The following is a 21250-nucleotide window of genomic DNA, read 5'->3' on the forward strand; positions in this document are numbered from 1 at the left end:
ATTTGAGTTTTGGTTGATATAAAGAAGAGTAAAAAATCGTAGAAAAAAAATAAAACAAACTTACCAGTAAAATAAGAGCTCCATCTGTCATAGCACCTAAGTGCCAAAGCGTGATTTTCGCGTTCTTTGGAGGTTTTGGTGCTTTCATCCAAACCAAAGTTTAGTTTGCTCTCCATGTTTTTTGAATTTTCCACTTTTCGGCGAGTTGCTGTTTTCTGCGATCAACAAATTTTGCAAATCCACAATTTCTTCCACAGGTTCATTCATGTATCCACACTTTGTTGCTGACATGTTTTTTTCAAGTCGTATTTGAATTTCACAGGGCATCTTCTTCAAAACGTTTAACACAAAAGTCGCAACAACACGTTTCATTACATATTTAATGTCTCGATAATAAGTTTATTTTCTTGCCATTTTTCTTATGCATTTTGCCAATATGTTCAGCAGGTTTTTTTCTTCTTCTTCCTCATCGTTCATTATATTATTATTACTTAGCGATAATAATTTATTACAAGAAGGATTTCCTATTTCAGTATCATAATGTTACATTACTCTTACTTAGCGCGTCGGCGGCGGCGGCATAATTAATTCTTACTTGGATCGCTAGAAACTTAGCAAATATAGTTACCAGTACTTTAAGCTTCGGGCTCGCTCGATCGCTAGACTCCATTTTCAGTGGGCTCACGCTACTATCTATTGCATGCACTTTTTCACTCATTCATGCTCATTCTTCCTTTCTTCCAACTCTTGCTCACACGCTGCTAAAACTATATCATCAGAAGTGGAATAAACCGAAACAAAAATTCGTAACGTAAAAACTTTAAGGTTCTCTTACTATCCGTTATATAGTCTCAAATCGAGCCATGCTAGGGGAGGTTGTTGGGATTTTAGAGGGATTTACAAAACTTTCCTCCGATCGAGTGATTGATTCAAATTTCAAGCAAATAACCTGATTTGGTTATTCATATCTTTTTGTGGTTTTCTGAATTAAACTTAAACCTACACAGAACCCGACGTGAAAATCCTAAACTTTCTTTTCGAATAAACAAAAAAAAACGGAAAGGGAACCACAAAACGCTGCACACTATTACACAATAGGAGAATATAGGGGGTTTTCATGAAATGGAATATTGAGTCTTTGCACAGGCTTAACAGTTGTTATGTCGGGGTGATAAATGTGATACAGGATGCATTGTTTCCTATTGTTTTTTTGCGAGTGTTTCTCAACAGGTGTCTTTCGTGTAAAGTTTGTGTCAATCGGTGGCTGAATATTAATGTTTTTCAACATTTCCATCAAAAAGGGATTCATTTGGAATGGGAACCACTAGGTTTGAAATATCATTTCTCGGAAAAAAAACTCTCTTAGCCAGTCTCTGTCAATGACAATCGAACTTCAGGAACGTTGTCGAACGCGCTTATCGTATGACACAGGAGACGCACAGTTTTGAAGCACCGATACAGTCATCGTGGCAGAAAGCGCCACACTGCTGGCAGATGACCATTGCATTGAGGGAACAGGAGCAGGCGTTGCCACCGTGCTGCTGCTGCTGTTGCTGCTGATTGCTGTTGCTGCTACTGCTATTGTTACTATTGCTGCTGATATTACTACTGTTGCTGTTGCTACTGTTATTGTTATTGATAATACCGATAGAGCTGTTATTATTGTTACTACTGGCGATAATGATGCTGCTATTGTTGTTGTTGTTGTTGACTGAACTAGCCGCCATTAGGACTCCGTTACTGTTGTTGTTGTTATTGTTGCTGCCGGGAACGAGTGGTAGCGGGGAGGGAGTGGATGATGTGGAGGTGATTAATCCTGTGGCGGGCGATACAGCAGAGGCCGAAACGACCGTCATTGCACTGCCACCACTGCTGCTCGTAACGACCTGATGATGACCGGTCCCACCGACAATGCTACTGTTGTCCAAGGCTGCCGCAGACACGGAGGCCTGCGTTATGTGTTGGTTGTTAGAGTTGGGATCGATTCCAATATCACCGTAGGAAATCACTGGAATAGATTGAAATGGACGTGTAAGTAATTATCGCTGATCGAAGAAACAATCTCAATTGATTGGTTCTCTGCCTCACTGCACAACCCTATCAAACACAGTAGCCGCCGCCGCCCGTGGCGTAGTGGACAGCCTTCAAGTCTTCTAAGCCAGGGGGTGTGAGATCGAATCCCGGTCACGGCATACATAGTACACTTTCGGTGGGTTGGTGGTTTTAGCATTTGTAAGATGCTAGCCATCATATCCTCGAAAGATGTACGCTTAGAGTTAAGAAAAAAGGAATCTCTTCGAAGAAACATCATGTTTCATTGAGATCCTGTATGTGTTTGTGTTCGTTTTTTAAACACAGTAGTCGTCAACAAGTTAATTATTAAAATTTAACGTTTCTTCAACATCTCTTAAAAATAAAGATTCAACAAAAAAGCTAAGGTTCACCCTTAAGAATTTCATAGACACCGGATGAAGTCATAATTTAAAAGTCTGATTTTTAATCAAAAAAACAATCCCACTTACCATGAGTCGTTGGACCGCGCCGAGTCACCGCCTGAATTCCGGGATTGGGTCCAACAATTTGCTGTTGCTGAATTTGGTGTACAACTTGCATTTGCTGATGCTGCTGTTGCTGTTGTTGCTGTTGAGAATCAGGAAGGGAGACAGGTGTATCAATATCTACCGAAGCTGGCCGTCCACGACCTGCTAGCGTGATTGGAACACCGGAGGTTACTGAATTAGGCTGCTGCTCGTTTTTATTTGTTTTCGATAAGTATATGGGTTGTTAATGCGTGTATGTTATAATGGTTTTTGATTGATCGAATCGTGTGTGTTAGTAAATATGAGAATGTTTTGTGTTTTTGGTTCAATTTGGAGAAAAAAGAAACCGAAAGAAAGAGAATCGAGAAAGGACACGGAAACAGAGGAACATTTTGAGCAAAGATTCGTTTTTTGCTATCTAAAATAAATTGTCTCAAAAGGTTGATAGATTTAAAAATTTAGCTACCTGATTTTGAGTCGGTGGTGCGCTGGCCGCCCGCGGCGTCACAATATCACCGAGCTGGGTACGCTGCACGAGAACGTACTTGCCTCCAAAACTACCTCCGGGACCGGATGGAACAGCCCCTGCCGCACTGACGGCGATGTTGGTCATCCCACCCGGTCCGGACACACTGATAATCTGCGCGTGTTGCAGCTCGGCTGCTTCCGTTGCGGTTAGTATTCGTGGTTGGTGCTGTTGCTGTTGTTGTTGCGGTTGCTGTTGCAGTATTTGCTGCTGCTGTGGCTGCTGGGGTTGCTGCTGTTGTGGCTGTTGTGGCTGTTGCTGCTGCGATGCCGAAATAATACTAATAGTACCTGGGTTGGTTTGACCGGCAGTTGTGTATACGTGCCGCACTACAATAGACGACGGTTGGCGACCAATGGTTGCTATTCGCTTGGGATTAACCAGTCGCGGTCCGACCTGTAACGGAAAAGTAACATTAAATTTGCAGGTTCGACTCAACTATAAAAACTGAATGTACTACCTTGTTCCCTAGAATAACTCCACCGAAGCTTGTGGGTTCTTCCTTGCCACTACTGCTGCTGCTACTGCTACTACTACTGCTGTTACTATTGCTAGAGTTTGAATTCGAACTGGACAAGAACGCCTGCGGTGGCTTCAGTTGAGCCCGCAACTGATGCCGATTGGGACTGCTCTGTATGACGGCTTGACAAATTTGGTAGCTACGCTCTAGATTGACAGCGCCCGGGGGAAGTCTACTGCTACTCGTCCGTCCTCCACTTCGTTTTACACCGGGAACCGTAACTTGCGCTGAAGCAGGAGGTTGCGATGGCGCTGCACCTATTGTTACTGTTGCAGCAGCAGCCGTTGCCGTGTTGATCTCTATTCGTTTTCGAGGTGCTGGGCCAATTACTACATTAGCTCCGACCGTAGCTACAGCTTGTTGAGCTTGCTGGTTAGCTAGTGCTTGAGCCTGTTGTTGTTGTTGCTGCTGCTGTTGTTGCAACTGTATGCTGTTGATGATGGCCGCGTTCTGGCTACGGATCAACTGGTTAGTCACAAATTTCTGCTGGAACCGTTGCTGAGATTGTGTTTGCTGAGGTTGTTGGATAATTTGTGCCCTCTGCAAAGGTAAGCGTGCTCTTTGTTGCTGCTGCAGATTCGAAGTAGACATGATAATTTTTTGCAACTGGATAGGTTTTTGTAACGATGTAGCCACAGGCCCCACATTCGGAACTCCAGTTGCGTTCTGGTGCTGTATAATCTGCCCAGTAGGACTGGTTGTTACAGTTATGGGAATCTTATTACCCGCGATCTGTCTAGATGTGATGATAAATTTTGGCTGCTGCTGAACCACCTGCTGACTTCCGTCCGCTTGCTGTATTTGAACCTTCTGAATCAGTTGCTGCTGTTGCTGATGGAGCAGCTGCGTTTGAGCCGTGCTAACCGGAATGGCACCGGAGTAATTGCCAGCCACACTTTCTATGACTCTGGTTAGATTATCGCTGCTTCCCGTAACCGGTATAGCGACCGTTCCTGCCGAGGTGGAAACGACGTGCACTTTCTGGCCATCTTCACCCTCGATTTTGATCCGAGTTATTAGCTGACCTGTTGCTGGACGTCCTTGAAACGTTACGCCGGTAATTGTTGGCTGATCTGGTTTGAGAACACCCCGCACATCTTTAACCTATTTGTGGAGAAGAAAAAGTAAGATGGTTTAAATTCTTCTACTATTCAAAGTGTGTATCGATTCTACCGAAGCTTGATTTTCTTGTAGAAGTTGTTTTAAATTTAAATCGAAAAAAACTTTTTTTTATCGACAAGCAAATCACCTGGGTAGGAATCGATAGACACCACAATAACGCATTGAAGTTAATCATTAAAAAAAGCCGGACTCGCCTCTGATGCTAGAATAGTACCGGGCACAGCGGACACCGCGTGTGGAATGATTAATTGCTGTTGTTGTTGATGCAACTGCTGCTGCTGCTGTTGTTGCTGCACAACCTGCTGCAGTTGGAAAACGTTCATCTGCTGTGGGGGCTGTTGTGGTTGAGCTTGCTGAATCAGAATCTGCTGCTGTTGCTGTTGCTGTTGAATGAATTGTTGCTGCTGCGCAGCTTGTTGCTGAATGGAATGAAACTGTTGCTGTTGTTGTTGCAGTTGCTGCAATTGTTGTTGAGGAGTAGTTGCTGCTACGGGAGTTGCCGAAGCACTTTGCATGTTTGGATTGATACTGTTGATGCTGGTGCTACTGCTGCTACTGCTATGGCTACTTCCGACCGGGAGAATCTGGTGTGGCTGACCACCGAGGATAACGCTATTGGATGATGCCGATGCTATGACTGGTGTAGTCGTCGGTGTCACCACATGGGCCGTAGACGGCGTTAGAATAATACTGTTCGTGTCCAATTGGTCTACGATCATCATTTTGGGATCTAGCTTCACCTTGAAGGGCCAATCTGGAATTGATGCAAAGGGAGGTACATACATATGAGTTGACAAAATTTTCCGTTTAATTTCTCTGTAACCGCACTAGAAAGAAAACATTCAATGAAAGAAAAAGATTTTACCAAACAAAACGCACCTTGAACATATAGGTAATAGCTGCTGATAATGAGGAAATAATATTCTTCAAAACATTGACGGTACTAAAAAAAACCTGACTCCCAAACAAAATTGACGAGGAACCCAAAAAAAGCACCAACAACGAAAGACAACAGTCGAACATTCAAACTTACCGCCACTGTCAAATATGTTATCACATTCCATCTTAATAGCGTTGATACCATCGAACCCGTCCAGCTCACTAGCCGAGCAGATCGATTCCTCAAGCGGTTCACATTTCACTTCCTCCTGGACCTGCAATCCTCTATCCCCAGACGCAGGTATATCTGAATCAACCAAACCGTCTACTTCCATTGCTGCCAGCTCCTCATGGTTCCCATTATGCTCTAAAAGGTCATGATTAAACTCATGGCTTTCGAACAATGAACAATTTTGTTCACCATTCTGCCTATTGTCCAACATTTCCTCATTGCCATCGTCGACATCATTCTCCTGTTCGTCTTCTACTTGCTGATCTCCAATAAGCATTCCACCTTCCCCGAGGTCTTCGTCCTCACAGCTCTCATCTTCCGATTTCAGGTCCATCTCGTGCAAAATTATTAGATTGTCTTCATCGTGCGGACTGGGACCGGCTTCCGCCAATCCCATAATACCCAGATCCACGCCGACTTCTTCGTGGTGACCCATATCGTCGGAACCTTCACCCGTTAACAAAGCCAAAGTATCGACTTCACAGTTGTTATCGAAAGATTGAAGTTCGTTGTAAACCATTCATTGGATAAGGCGCCATATCCGGAAGAAGGTGTTAGTATTAGCAGATAGGAAGATAAACCAAGGTTAATTTGCTTTTTTTTTTTGTGAAAGATTATATTCCGAAATCAGGACGGAAAAGAGAAATTCAGAGTTGATTATTTACTACGGATTGTACTTTTGAAATCACCTGATTCCTTTAGAATTTGAACGAGACCGAGGACAGTCACTTTGTTTTTTGCAAATAATTTGTGTAATGTCGGAGTTTGTTCATAGAAAATAAACATACCTCTCTTAAAAAGCAGTCTCACTACATTATTATGCCACACATTATCTATTCAATTGATCGATTTTAAATTTAAATATGCGGCGCCTTTATTAATTAAGCGAACAAACAAATAAATAAAATAGAAGTACAAACTCATACTGTTTATTGAATTCTAAAAGAAATCATTTCTTTAGTGTTAGTTTATTTTGTGAACTAAGACGACACGGAAAACAACGACACCAGTGAACAATAGATGCCCTGTTAAAACAGAAATTAAAATCCTTACTAGATAGAATAGTATTGAAGCCTACACGAGCACAGCAACAGATCAGAAACGATATAACAAACAAAAGCGAAACTAGTTAAGTATATAAAGCCAACTTGCTACTTGGATTGTTTCGGGAAAAGATTTAAAAAAAAAATTTGGAAAATAAAACAAAAACCCGTTCATGTTTGGTTGGTTTAAAATTTTTGCGATCGGCGCTTTCCGGTTTATTGAGTCTTTCATGCAAACTAAAAACTAACAAAGAGTGTGGGCGTGAACGTTGGCTGAGATAAGAAGATTTTAATGATTGAAAATAGGTACTATTGCTTCAACGATACCTGGATAGAATATCATTTAAAACTATTAAGCGCATGTAGTAGCGTGAAACCATTGATCGAAAACTAAAAGACAAGAAAGCAAATTTAAAAGAAACTGTGCGAAAACCAAAGCTTTATGTTATACTGATTATTAGTTCCAAATAAATTACTAACTGTGCCTTTTTAATTCTCATTTGCTCGGAGGACGACAACATACAAATTATACCTATGCATGTTCAAACATAGAAGAAAAAACACAAGTTTCCTTGAAAAAAAAGCATTGCTTCAAAAAATTTATATGTACAAATCACGCTCTTCCTTCCCCTTTTGCGTGGCGTGTCTTCTCTCTATGACAGGAATCTCTTCAATATCAGTGAATATTCTTCAAGCGAAAGATACTCACTTTCCGCACTAATTTCACCGCTGTCCAGCACATAGTGATCCGGATCGATGAACTTGGCACTTAACTGCTGTCCTTCATCGACCCCATCATCTTCGTCATCGTCCTCGGCTGCCGAGTCTGTCGAACCGCCACCCAAGGACTGCTGTTGCTGAAGATGGCGGTGATCGGGTAAGGTCGTCGTCAACAATCGCAGCTCGTCACCAGGTATCGTTATACCATCCAACCGGCTGTGGACAGCAATTTCAACCCCCTCCTGGTCGTCCTCTTCGTTGGTAGAATCATTATTATTATCACAGTTATCCTGGTCTTCGTCCTCCTCGTCTTCGTCATCATCTCTTCGTTCTCCGTCGGCTCCCATCATCATCATCATAGCGGAACTGTTAGCTGCGCTTTGATGAAGCAGTTCGTGATCATGGTGATACGCCGATAAGCTCATGGTAAGTTCTGCACTCATCGTCCGTTGACTGCTGCTGGCTTCAGAACTACCGTTACTATTATCGCTGTTAAGCGCAGTTCCGGTGCCACCACCATTGGACTCCTGATCCACTTGATCACCTCGTTGCATGATAATGAGTTCTTCGTTGTTCTGCAACACATTCTCAAAGCTGCTAAGTGCATTCGGTGGCACTTGATCACTCGAAGACATTAGCGCAGTGGTAGATGTGCTGCTACTATTGCTGTCATTACAGAACATAGGTTGTTCTAGCTGCTGTTGCTGTTGCCTTTGCTGCTGCAGGTGATGTATGTGATGATCCATGGCTGCATTGCTATTGCTATTACTTGTTGTGTTTTCAGCTGTCGTCACCGCAGCTGTCGTCGATGCTGATGTAGCTCGCAACAGCCCATCTACCGATTTGTCGGCCTCGTTGAGATTCGAATTTGAACTGGAGTTTTCATACTCTTCGTCATATTTTGCTGGCGCATCTTCCCCACTCGGTTCCGGCGACGGAGTTGAGTGATGTTCCATGATCACTTCTGTCACATCTGGATCGTCATCGGGAATATCTTCAACAATAGTTTCCTGTCCCAAATCTGACTCATCTATCGCATCGACCACTGGATCCTCAACTATTTCCACATCTGAGATATCCAATTTCACAGCGTTTAATGGTTCGGAAACAGTTTCAGACTGAGAAGGTATGTTGTTATCAGTCTGTAACGAAATGGGTTGCGGGGGTGGCGAACTACTTTCGCTAGTGTCTGATGGTTTCGATATTTTACTACTACTCAGTTCAGGTGTTAAGGATCGATTGTGCGTACGTTTAAGACTTCCGCTTACAATGCTGGTACCGCTACTACCCATAGGGGGAGGACTCGGTGCATCAACCAGATCGATCACCGTTGTAGGCGATGACAGATCGATTACCGAGGCTGCAGATGTTGAAGGCTTTGGTGAATCCAACCCACTGGAAACGATCGTTGGAATGGTCGTGGCTCCAGTCGTTAGCACAATATCCCCATCACAAATTGCCTGCTCGGGAGTTGTTTGTTGCTGGTTGGCCGTGGCCGACGATCGCGTAACAGCACCTACTGTTCGCACCCGTTTTGGCGAAAGGGTTGTCGAAGGTGAGATCGAGTTCTGAGCTATGCTAGACCGACTGGTAGATCTACTACTGGTCGACGGAGTAGTACATGTTACACTACTGACTATACTTATGCCACTGCTCGAGGCAACGGCAGCCTCGGTTGTCGCTGTAGTACTGGTCGCTATCGACGTTGTCGGTCGAAGTTTGATAGTCGTTTTCAAGGCAGGTCTCGACGTCGTCGGTGTGCTAGTCATTTTGGGAGGTTCCGGAGTTTCCTGAGGAAATACAAAATATTAGGTATAACAATCATACAAACATTCGGGGACATCAGTTTGACTTACCACTTTTTCCCTGGTAGGAGTCTGGGGAGGTGAAGGGTTGGGCAACGTTCCTGCCGCTCCAACGTTTGCCGACGAGCCGCTCTTGTCGCCCCACATAGGTTCGAAGTGTTTGAGTTTCCAGGGATCAAGCTTACTCTTCTCTTTCTCAGCCTCGGTTTTCAGCTTGACCTGGTTCTCGGGAGTGAACTCACCTTCCGATAACCGATCGCGCCACTCCAGGCACGCACGGGCGAAAAATTCATTATTCAAACTGGACGGATTCAACCGGATTCCGTTGCGCTCACAATCGGACCCATCCAACACAAGCGGTCGATCCACAGGCGGCAACAACTGAACCAGTTTGTACTGAAAAAGAGGCGGGAGCATTTGGAACGTTTGCTTGTTGAGCAGCGATCGGAGATTCGTGTTGACCAGTATTGAGTCTGGCGTTTCAAGATCGATGCAACCTTCCTTGGTTTGTTCGATCTGAGCGGCTGTTGACATTTTCTTGGTGGTTCTCCTCCTAGGTTTCAAACTGAACCCAGGTATCGACGCCAACACTTCTCGCATGGTGGAAGCGGGTCCAGTTGGCCGTTTTTCCTCTCGCACCGGAGTGTTTTGCTGTTGCTGCTTCGCCGGCTGAGCTTTGGGAACCTGTTTTACCACTATCCTAGGAACGTTTCTCCGCAGATGATGATTATGTTTTGGTGTCTTCTGTTGGACATTGTTGAGCGGAGATGCCAGCATGTCCATCGAGCTTCCGGATACGTTTAAAGGATCAACTGAAAACAATGAAAAATTGACGTCAGTAAACTACTTGACGGAATTAGGTATATGAAAAACAACTTACCATCCTTGAGCGGATTGCAGTCGTAGTCGTCCGATATGTTGAAGCTGGACTCGGGCGTACAAGACACCACCTCGGGAAAAGCCATTGCAATTTCTTCGTGGTGAATGGAATGCATCGCCGGTTGCTGATGATGATGCAGTTGCTGCTGCTGTTTGACATGATTCTGAAGGTGATGATGTGTTGATGACGATGAGGCAGCCATAACCGCGTTTTGTATCGTTCTAGCCGGAATCGTTATCGACTCGGACCGGAAGCAATTGGCTACGCCGCTACTGCTGCTGCTTATTACGGTTGTGAGATTCCTACTTTTGGTGATTACGATAGAACTAGGGTTGCTACTGTGGTTTGTCGGTTGTTTCGATTGGCGCGGCTGCCGCTGGCTGGTTCCACTCCCGGAGGCAATGGTGATCGACGGCGATGCCGTAATCTTGCTGCCGGAGGCCTTAGGAATAATATGGTGACCTCCGCTGCCGCTGCTGTTTTCCGTTGGCGATACATCGCATTCCATGTCCGGCTAGTTTTTCTGAAAAATTGAGAAAATTAAAAAAAAAGAAAAATTTAACAATGCTTCAATTATTGTTAGAGAACATTAGATTATTTATTTATTTTATTTATTTAGTTAAGTTTTTTTATATATTTTTAAATACGAACACAAACACATAAATACAGGATCTCAATGAAACTTGATGTTTCCGAAGAGATTCCTTTTTCTTAACTCTAAGCGTACATTGTACATCTATCGAAGATATGATGGCTAGCATCTTACAAATGCTGAAGCCACCAACCCACAGAAAGTGTACTATTAGACTGAGTCGATTTGAGGTCATTTTGGAATTTCTCAAACCCTGGGGTCTTAAAAGCTTCGTCTTGGTCCAAAACTCATCCATGATTTTTTGCAGAATTTTTAAGTAACGTTTACATGAGTAAATTTGGACTTTTAAGTTTGTATGGGAAAATTGAATATTTTGTACTGAAAAATCAACATCATTTTTGTTTCGTCTGTGGAACCGAGCCAGCTGATGATTTTTGTGCCAATTTATAAAATTCCTCAACGAAATTTTCCGCTGAACAACTTTGTCGAAGACCATAACTTGGTATCTTATTAGGAAAAAAAGTTATTAGCTTTTTAACAGGGGTATGTCTTTTCGCATTGATTAACAATAAATTCAATTGACATCCCTGCTTGAGCCTCGCGAAGTGTTGCATGGAAAGTATTCACGCAATACCTCGCTAGGCACCCTGCAGGGATGTCAATTGAATTTATTGTTTATCAGTGCGAAAAGTCATACCCCTGTTAAACTGCTTATAACTTTTTAACCTAATATGATACGAAGTTATGGTCTTCAACAAAGTTGTTCAGCTGAAAATTTCGTTGAGGAATTTTATAAATTGGCACAAAAATCATCAGCTGGCTCGGTTCCACAGACGAAACAAAAATGATGTTGATTTTTCAGTACAAAATATTCAATTTTCCCATACAAACTTAAAAGTTCAAATTTACTCATGAAAACATTGCTTAAAAATTCTGCAAAAAATCATGGATGAGTTTTGGACCAAGACGAAGCTTTTAAGACCCCAGGGTTTGAGAAATTCCAAAATGACCCCAAATCGACTCAGTCTAGTGTACTATGTATTCCGTGACCGGTATGCGATCTCATGCCCGTTGGCTTAGAAAACTTGAAGGCTATCCTCTACGCCATGGGCTGCGGCATAATTAAGGAGTATGATTTTCATGGATTATTAACAACAAATCCAGCTACAGCAACTACTGGTACGCTGAAGAGCTACTATATTAAAATTAGAGCCTCTACTGTGCACCAAACAAACCCCTAAGAAGTCCAGGTATATGCTCTTTACATGGGGAACGCCTTTAAGAGTGTCAGTTAGACAGCGTTAGAGTCGATAGAGCTTGGCATACCTTTGTAGACTAATGGAAAGCTACTTCCACAATCGCCAGCTACTGTAGTATATAACAACGAGGGAATGGGAGACACTTGACAAGGGAATGGAGAAGACCAAAATCTAAACGGGCGACTGCTGTTCGAACACTTCCATCACAGACTGTACGCGGTACAGTTCCCCTCCGGCGGGAAATTCTTTCACGCTGGACTTCTTCCTAACAAACATCGGCTTCTCCAAGTCGGTGACTATCAACGACCTCAGCTCCGATCACCAACCGGTGGTGACTGAAGAGATCTCAGCTCAAGGACTACCACCATGTGGGCTGGGTTCACTTCAGCCGTATGGTGGACATCGACCTGGCAATCGCGGGACAACAACAAGCCATATCCGTGGCTGGTGAGGCTCTAGTACGGCATGTGAGGTGTCCGGTGATCTTAATCCTAAACAACATATGACCGATCTGAATAGGCACATTGCCTCCATTGTATCGTGAAAAACCTGGATGATCGCTACAAGCCTTTTTGGAAAATAGCCAAAGTTCTTTGGTCCCGTCTCAAACTGTTCCTCCTCTTAAAATTGCTGATTCAATTCTTGTCACCCTTGAAGAAAAGGTAAATTACATAGGCGACAATATTTCTACATAGCATTTGCTTGGCTCTAAAGTCCTAAGCCCGCTAGAATCCCAGGTTGCGAAATGCGTCCACAATTAAGATTCCTCCCCTTGTATCGTCCCTCTATCAGACAAAATCTCTGCTGACCAGGTTTGCTCAGCGCTGAAGTTTTCCAAAAATTTGAAGGCCCCTGGGTTTGACGGTATCTTTAACCTAATTCTTAAAAAGTTCAGCTACAAAATATACCAACTACTTAGTACTATCCTTAATAAATGCCTGGAGCTTCACTACTTCCCGATATGCTGGAAAATAGCGAAAATCATCCCCATCCGTAAACCTGGAAAAGATCCAACATTGCCTTCAAGCTACAGACCAATAAGTCCCCTTTCAGCGCTGAGCAAACTTTTTGAGAAGCTTATACTAAAACTGTTGCTTAAGTTTGTGAAGGAACGCAACGTCATCCTACCTGGACAATTTGGTTTCAGGAAAGGGCATTCAACCTCACACCAGCTAGTTCGGGTGATAAACAACACCAGAAGTAACAAAAGTGTATCTAAGTCTACAGCCATGGCCCTACTAGACGTCGAGAAAGCGTTTGACAATGTTTGGCATAATGGAATAGTTCACAAGCTATGTTCACTCAATTTCCCTGTACATCTCATCAAAATCACCCGAAACTATCTTCAGCATAGGTCGTTTAGGGTGTCGTTGAATAGTTGCTTATCAGACATCATCTCCATCCTGGCAGGTGTTCCGCAAGGTAGCTTGTTGGGCCCACTACTCTTCATCATCTACACCTCTGACATTCCTCGGCTGCGTGTTTTACCTATATGCGAATGACACCGCAATTGCCGTTAAGGGAAGAAAGCCCCTGAAATCACAAACAAACTACAACGATCCATAAACACCTTTGCAAACTATACCAAAACATGGAAAATCAAAATCAATGCCTCCAAGACTCAAGCAATTTTGTTCCTTCACAAACAATCCCCGAAACTTAAACCTCCATCCAACTGTACGGTAATCATGGACGACACAAGGGTAGAGTGGTCCACTGAGGTCGTTAACTTAGGACTAATGTTTGACGAAAAACTGCTCTTTAGATCACATATCGAAAGATCGTTGACTCATTCGTTAATAAGGTGTTTATACCCGCTGATAAATCGCAAATCCCGCCCCTCAGGGATAAATGAATTGGCTATCTACAAGCAAATTATTTCACCTGCAATCTTCTACGCATCTGTGGTATGGTGATCTTGCGTTCAAACTCATAGGAACTGAATTATAGAGCTACAACTTGACTACACACCAAAAATTTTCTAAAATTACACGAGCTAGAAACGCTTAAAGACCTAATTTTTTGAGGATGTAATAAAAAAAAAGATTTAATTTTACATTTCATAGAATCTAAATCACCCATACACTTACAAAATACTACGAAAAAGTAAATTTAAATAAAAAAAGATTTAGTTTTCGTTATCTATGTCGATGATGATCTAATTTTATATCATCAAGCGTATAATTTTACGTACACACCAAAAAATTATCAAATTTAAACGAGCTAGAAATGCTTGAAAACATAATTTTTTCTTACCTTTAATGAAAGTGATCTAATTTTAAATCCTTCCTTATCTAGAATTTATGCACGAAAAGATTTACATTGATATTTATGTACAAGAAGATGTAAATTTATGCGCATAGAACAAAAACTGAACGCAGACACTATCCAGTCTAGTCAATTTGTTATTGTTTGTGAAGAAACGTGTAACTAGGATAGAAGCAAATTTGGTCAAAGTTTGTGACTATTTAGCAAATCTCATAATAAAGCTGCTAATGGCTAGGGTAACGGCTTTTTCCGTAACATATGTGTTGTCGATTGTGTACCGATTCAAGTAGCTGGTATAAATTTTATTTCGATTTGCATAAGAACTATTACTGTTCCTATTTTATTAGGTGATCGGGTGATGATACCGGAGTTAGACCCGGAACGATAAAAGAATAGCATCATGGATATTCTGCTTTGCATTTCCCGAGAATTTCCGAACAATTGTGTAGTGACCGATTCCAGCACTTACTCGTGAATTTCACACCGATCGCATTTTCATCACTTCCACTAGCCGTCCGTTCTTATTCCAACCTCCTTTGCCCTGTCCGTTCCCTCGACCTTCTATGTTAGTCTCAAGGTATGTCAAATACTGAGGTATGTTATAATTATATACAATGAATACTTGACAAAAGCCAGAACCCTACATCCCTAATTTTCATTAATTAAAAATTTGAAAACGAAACTAAATGTATCAACATACCGATCGGATTGATTCAACATACACATTTACATAAATCAGTTTACTCATTCGCTACTGCATGAGTTCTCAGATTGAATAATCCTGGTTTCAGTTCAAATTACAAAAACCTAAATGGTTACACTCTTGATGGGTTGTAATTTACTTAACTTTTCCTAGAAGGGATTACAGTGGACACTCCAAAACCATTACGGTGAGCTCCTCGAGAGAAATATCGAAATAAAATATTACGCGTTTAGTATGTCAAACTTTACTATAAAGTCGATCTGTCCTTTAACAATCAAACAACTATCTCGCTCTCTCCCCTTTTTTCTAGACCTCTATGTACATCTCTAAGGTAATTATTATCCACAAGTACATGATTCCATTAAAGCCCTTGAAAAGAAAAACAGCTTAGAAGTGTAATTGTCTAATCCATTCATCAACGCACGATTCGACTTTTTTTTAACAGCTTTGAGCCTTAATCTAGAACCTCTCGTGGTTTCTCCACTGAATTAGAAGTAGCAGTCGAGAAACATAGTCTAAATAAACAGGATTAGCGTCAAATTTTAGTTCCTCCAAGATCACGCCAAGAATTGGTAATATGATTCTTGATCTTTTATATGATTCTTGATCTTTTATATGAGCCTACATTTGCTGAATGAAAATCTGAGTTGAAAAATTTCTCTGAAAACCGTACAACTTATTACTTGATTGATTCTCATATCTCAAACTACTTGATGATCATTTTCTCTAAATTTTAGCTCATGAAAATAATGAGAATAGAAATTAGTTGATCCTGCTAGAATTTATCCTGCTTATTCCTGAACTTATCCTAGGTTTACCATTGAAAAAAAAATTTTTTTTAATACACTTTTCTGCCCCTACTTTCATAACAGTCCCATATGCAAAAACATACAAGCGAGAAAATCAGCTTCTTCTGTTTTGGCATATATTTTGAAATTGTGACCACAACTTTCAGCATAAATGAAAAACATTTGATGGAATGTGTTCTAGGTTGTCATAATAAATCGTAAAACCTGAAATTTTCGAAATTGGGTCATTGGTAAGGTCGGGTGCACCATTTTTTTCGTTATGGGACTGTTATGCGAGTAGGGGCAGTTTTGGAATCGCAAAAAGATGTTTATAGATTCGACATTTGATTCGTCCTAGGCTTAGCTCTGGGTCCTGGGTAAGCAATAAATGGCCTCCGCTCGTTTCCTGACACCGGTTTTTTAATCTTCGAATTTAACTAAGTAACAAATCAAAAGTTATTATCTTTATCCACTTTTTCGATACAAGTTTAGATTTAGTCATGAATACTTTCAAATAATTAATTTACTTTAATGAATTCAGATTGTTTTCCGTTTTTACGATAGGTGAAATATAGCAAATATTTATTTATTTTCGTAGTATTCCGTCTCACAACTTAACTTGACGAACATAATTTCTAAAACTCACCCGGTCCATGGCAACCGTTCTCCAATCCCTCGGATATACCACACTCATCAGATCACGCTCCACTTGGTCCAACTACCCCGCGCGTCGCGCCCCTGCTCGTCTTTTTTCCTACCGAATTCGTAGCGAACACCTGTTTTGCAGAACAGTCGTCCGGCATTCTCGCAACATATTCTGCCCAGCGAATTCAAACATGTCCAGCGCGTAAACTTCGGATTTCAACTGCATTGACAATTGAAGTTTTTGGCTCGTTCCGTTCAATCCAATTGAGTGCACCTTCCTTTAACACCCGGCTGCTCACGAGTCAACATCCTTTTAACGCATTTTCTCACTCATTCTCCCGGCATTCCCAATGATGCTGATATTTATTTATGCTGATTTTATTTTAATTTTCTTCCAAATTATTATTTCATTTTTATTTGCAATGTTTGCCAAACACAAGATAGATACATTTCCTTAGTCGTTCTAGTGGTCGTTCCTTTTTCGCTACATTTTACTTAAGCTGCATGTTCTACTGCTACTGGTTATCTTCATTTTAGTTCGGAAAAGTGTCATCCTTTCACAACCATTTCGAAGTTTCTTCCGAAACGATGAAGAACCTCTTTCAAATATATTTGAATAAAATCCTGGCTTTCGTTGTAGTTATTAAACATTTCAATTTGGGCTCATCTCAATGCCGCTCCATTTTCGCTCCACTTCTGACCAATTCGTCTGAACAAATATTCTTGTCCACACCTCACAAATTTGCCTAATTTTACTCATTTATAAAATCCAGTTGAGACATAGCTCCCTGTTAAGTCTTACTGTCATCTCCATGCTCCCAGCACTAGAGATAAACATAGCACAATGCTATCGTCACACAATGACACATTTGCTTAATGTTTCTTGAATTTTAATCTCTGTTTAGTTTAATTCTCATCCACGTTCTACCTGCACTAGAAATGTCCGTAGATCCCTGCTCGTTCCAAAATTCTGTCTAGAATCCCTGTTCTAGTTTAATCCTACTAAGCTCACTATCAAGTTTATTTCATCTCTAGACTTACTGCTTAATGAGCACTCTCCACTCTAGGCTCCCCGCACTAGAGTTGAACATAGCTTCCTGCTAAGTTCATACACTCCACTCCAGGCTCCCTGCACTAGAGCTGAACATAGCTCCCAGCTGATGTTCTAACACTCCTCTCTAGGCTCCCAGCACTAGAGTTGAACATAGCCCTCTGCTAATGTTCAATCACTCCTCTCTAGGCTCCCAGCGCTAGAGCTGAACATAGCCCTCTGCTAATGTTCGAACACTCCTCTCTAGGCTCCCAGCACTAGAGTTGAACATAGCCCTCTGCTAATGTTCAAACACTCCACTCTAGGCTCCCAGCACTAGAGTTGAACATAGCTCCCAGCTGATGTTCTAACACTCCACTCTAGCCTCTCAGCACTAGAGTTGAACATAGCCCTCTGCTAATGTTCAATCACTCCACTCTAGGCTCCCAGCACTAGAGTTGAACATAGCTCCCAGCTGATGTTCTAATCCTGTTTGCAGAAACACTCCTGCAATTATAGATATAATTTTCAATCAGCCTCAAATGTCCTTTATTTTATCAAATAAACAGTTTTTTTTTAATTAATTGATTTTATTCCGAATGCTGACTTACCAATACCAGAAACAAATCGAGCATCATCACTTTTTAAGAAATCGCCTCTTCGTTAGCATCGTGAGGATTCTTCAACAATTTCAGGTCCATTCATTCAAGAGTTGCCACCTTTTACAAAACACTTAATTTATTTGAAGTTTTTATTCGAGAAGAAATTAATTCAAAATAATTTCAATCAACAATCTAATTTCATTCATCTTCTTTTTTTTTATCTTACAGTTCCGCAACACCCATCATACAAAACCAGCACATTGCCTCTAGTCACATTTCACATGATGTCTCCAAAACTAATCGTTCTGTATCACTTTGTTCGATTATTCACATTTTTTTTTATATAAAACAATGAAAACATCAACCACGTAACTCTGACTCAAAAACACAACGCAAAAAAAATAGACAAGAAAAATCCAGAATATGCCATTTCTTAGGCATAACGAAACTTAAAAAACGAATTTCAAAATTACTCAGCCCTCTTCACAAGGTTCAAAAAAATATAAAAGCAAAATAATAGATCAATGCATCGCCTCCCACACACACTGGTCTTTAGTCCGACCAACGCTACTCCGTTTGATGCTATACATTCTGTAAACTTTAGTATATATTTTCCAACGCATTTTGCACATCATTACCCCTTCCAATTGCATCACGAATCAACCTGGCAAGGTTCCAAGTTTTTCGGTACATCGACCCACTCGAGTGATTTCCTTCTATAGCAATAATCATGAGTCAATCATCAGCTATCATCATCGTTCAAAACCAACATTATCATACTTTCACGCTTTCTACTGTTACTTTCTTTTCTCTTTCAAATTTTCCGTCATCCTTCCCGGTCAAATATTAGAACCGTTTTCGGCAACCATTTTTTTTTTAATTTTTCAGAGAAAAGAAAATCGTTAAAAGTCACCAAATTCTTTAAACAATCAGTCCAAAACCATGACCAAAACGTACCTTATTTTCCCGTGGTTCGTTTTCCCACTCGTCGCCATTTGTAGTGACCGATTCCAGCACTTACTCGTGAATTTCACACCGATCGCATTTTCATCACTTCCACTAGCCGTCCGTTCTTATTCCAACCTCCTTTGCCCTGTCCGTTCCCTCGACCTTCTATGTTAGTCTCAAGGTATGTCAAATACTGAGGTATGTTATAATTATATACAATGAATACTTGACAAAAGCCAGAACCCTACAAATTGCAGCACAGAAGAACCACGACGAGCAGTACTTAAAAGCTTTAAAATGTAACTGGAATCAAACGGCATTTGTTGAGCTGGAGGAAAAATAAGCAGCAGAGCCAGGAATGAATATCAAGGTTAGTGAAGTGTTATCCCAAATTGACAATCTCCAAATTAAAAATTAAACCTGATAAATATCTGATTGATATATTTACATCTTATCTAATATTTTGATAACTTTATCTAAAGGAAGGCACGTTGGAATTAAGTTTGTAAACTTAATTATCTGTTTGAATGACTAAGTTTTAATATGATAAACTATTCTTATGTAATGGCGTTTCACAATTACACATTTTCAGATTAATTCAATAATACTGAAACATCTGGTCGGGTTTTCAGTTTTCCCCGATACAAAATGTTTAAAAAATAATATACTAATAATACTATACAAAAAAGTTTCTTGTTACTAGTGTATTTTGATACCTCTGTGAATGATTTTTTTCATTTCATTGATTCAAGAATCATTGATACAACTTAACAACACAAAACTTATGGATCGATTTGGTCTGTGTCGACATATCGAGAAAATATAAACAAAAACAGACAGAGGAGGTGGATATACATTCGAGAAAGCAAAGTTTGAGTTTGGTGAGGCTGATATATACACTTTTTCTCCGCCATTTGTAAAGTGTAGACGCGTGTTTTCCGGCTCAGCAGAATACTTTTGATTATAATTTCAAAATTTGGTGTCGAATAAAGTTTCCCAATTCGCTCTGCGATCACTAAGTGCAAATCTAGTATTTGAAGAAAGTTTATTTCACCAACCAAGTTGGAAATAGCCAGATTTTAGTGTTCGTTCTTTAATACCATACTCTCCGCCGCCATATTGGCGAGTGGAAAAAATGGAACAAGAAAGTATGAATACAGACCCCCCGGATATTTCCGATGGAGAAACAGCTTCTAGTACGGAGACCAGCAAGGATACCCAGCAGAAAAAAGTTCCCCCACCACCTCAGAACTTTGACTACCGCGCCGACGACCCAGCCCCATATAGAGTGTACATCGAATTGAACAAAGGAAAGGAAAAATTCATCAACCGAATTGGTGTAGGACGAATGCTCAAAAGGATCTTTGGAACTGAGAACTGTATCACCGAAATAAAAAGCACCGGCAGAACTAAAGTGATGGTTTACTTCAACAGCCACATTGCGGCTAACCGAGTGATCCTCAGCGAACTCCCAGCTTCATATGGATACAAGGCATATGTACCGCGCCACCTAGTGTCGGTCACAGGAGTGATCACTGATGTCCCAATTGATGTGAATATCCAAGAAATACAGGAGGAATTGTACACACCGGTACCGATTATGAGTGTATACCGTCTCAACCGCTTCGTCGACAAAAAACCAGTTCCCACCACAACCGTGAGTATTACCTTTCGTACCAATAAACTCCCTACTTCTGTGAAACTCTATTCATGTATGATGACAGTTAAGCCATATGTCCGTAGAGCGTTATTGTGTCTCAACTGCTTGAGATACAATCACAAAGCAGCTGATTGTAGAAGTTCGCAACGTTGTTTACGTTGTGGAATGCAACACGAAAACAGTATCGACTTTGAGCAGTGTAAGTTGGAGAAAAAGTGTGTATATTGCAAGGCAAATCACGGTACGGACGACATAAATTGTTCCGAACGTGTGAGGCAAAATGCGATCAAAACAGCTATGGCGAAAAATGGGCTTTCATACCACGAAGCTAAAGACAAATTTTCCATCGGCACATCTAATCAGTTTGATGCCCTGTCACAGTTTGCCGACGAACCAACACCAGCAGTAAGTTTTGCAAACATCTTGAAAAGGAACAACGAACCTAAACCCAGCCAAACAATAAGACGCAGACCTGTTAGCCCGCAACC

At 41.2% G+C, this 21250-nt stretch overlaps 1 protein-coding gene across 5 annotated transcripts in view; it reads right to left on the bottom strand.

Moving 5' to 3' along the window:
- Window positions 1–366: 366 nt before the first annotated feature.
- Window positions 367–21250, bottom strand: part of LOC129743671 (polycomb protein Asx-like) — a 58081-nt gene continuing 37197 nt past the window's right edge. For 2 of the 5 annotated variants that reach the window (XM_055735756.1, XM_055735757.1), the window contains exons 2-10: window positions 10268–10790; window positions 9439–10199; window positions 7572–9372; window positions 5742–6296; window positions 4903–5462; window positions 3527–4690; window positions 3007–3462; window positions 2523–2745; window positions 367–2008 (exon numbers count right to left, since the gene is read on the bottom strand). In XM_055735756.1, the coding sequence (XP_055591731.1) occupies window positions 1416–2008; window positions 2523–2745; window positions 3007–3462; window positions 3527–4690; window positions 4903–5462; window positions 5742–6296; window positions 7572–9372; window positions 9439–10199; window positions 10268–10775 (6621 nt within the window). In that variant the 5' untranslated portion in view covers window positions 10776–10790 and the 3' untranslated portion in view covers window positions 367–1415. Of the gene's footprint in view, window positions 2009–2522; window positions 2746–3006; window positions 3463–3526; window positions 4691–4902; window positions 5463–5741; window positions 6297–7571; window positions 9373–9438; window positions 10200–10267; window positions 10791–21250 lie in introns of those variants that run through there. The other 3 variants (XM_055735759.1, XM_055735760.1, XM_055735761.1) reach the window with 3 other exon arrangements.

This window comes from Uranotaenia lowii, chromosome 2 (assembly GCF_029784155.1).
Source record: "Uranotaenia lowii strain MFRU-FL chromosome 2, ASM2978415v1, whole genome shotgun sequence".
NCBI classification, from domain to species: Eukaryota; Metazoa; Arthropoda; class Insecta; order Diptera; family Culicidae; genus Uranotaenia; species Uranotaenia lowii.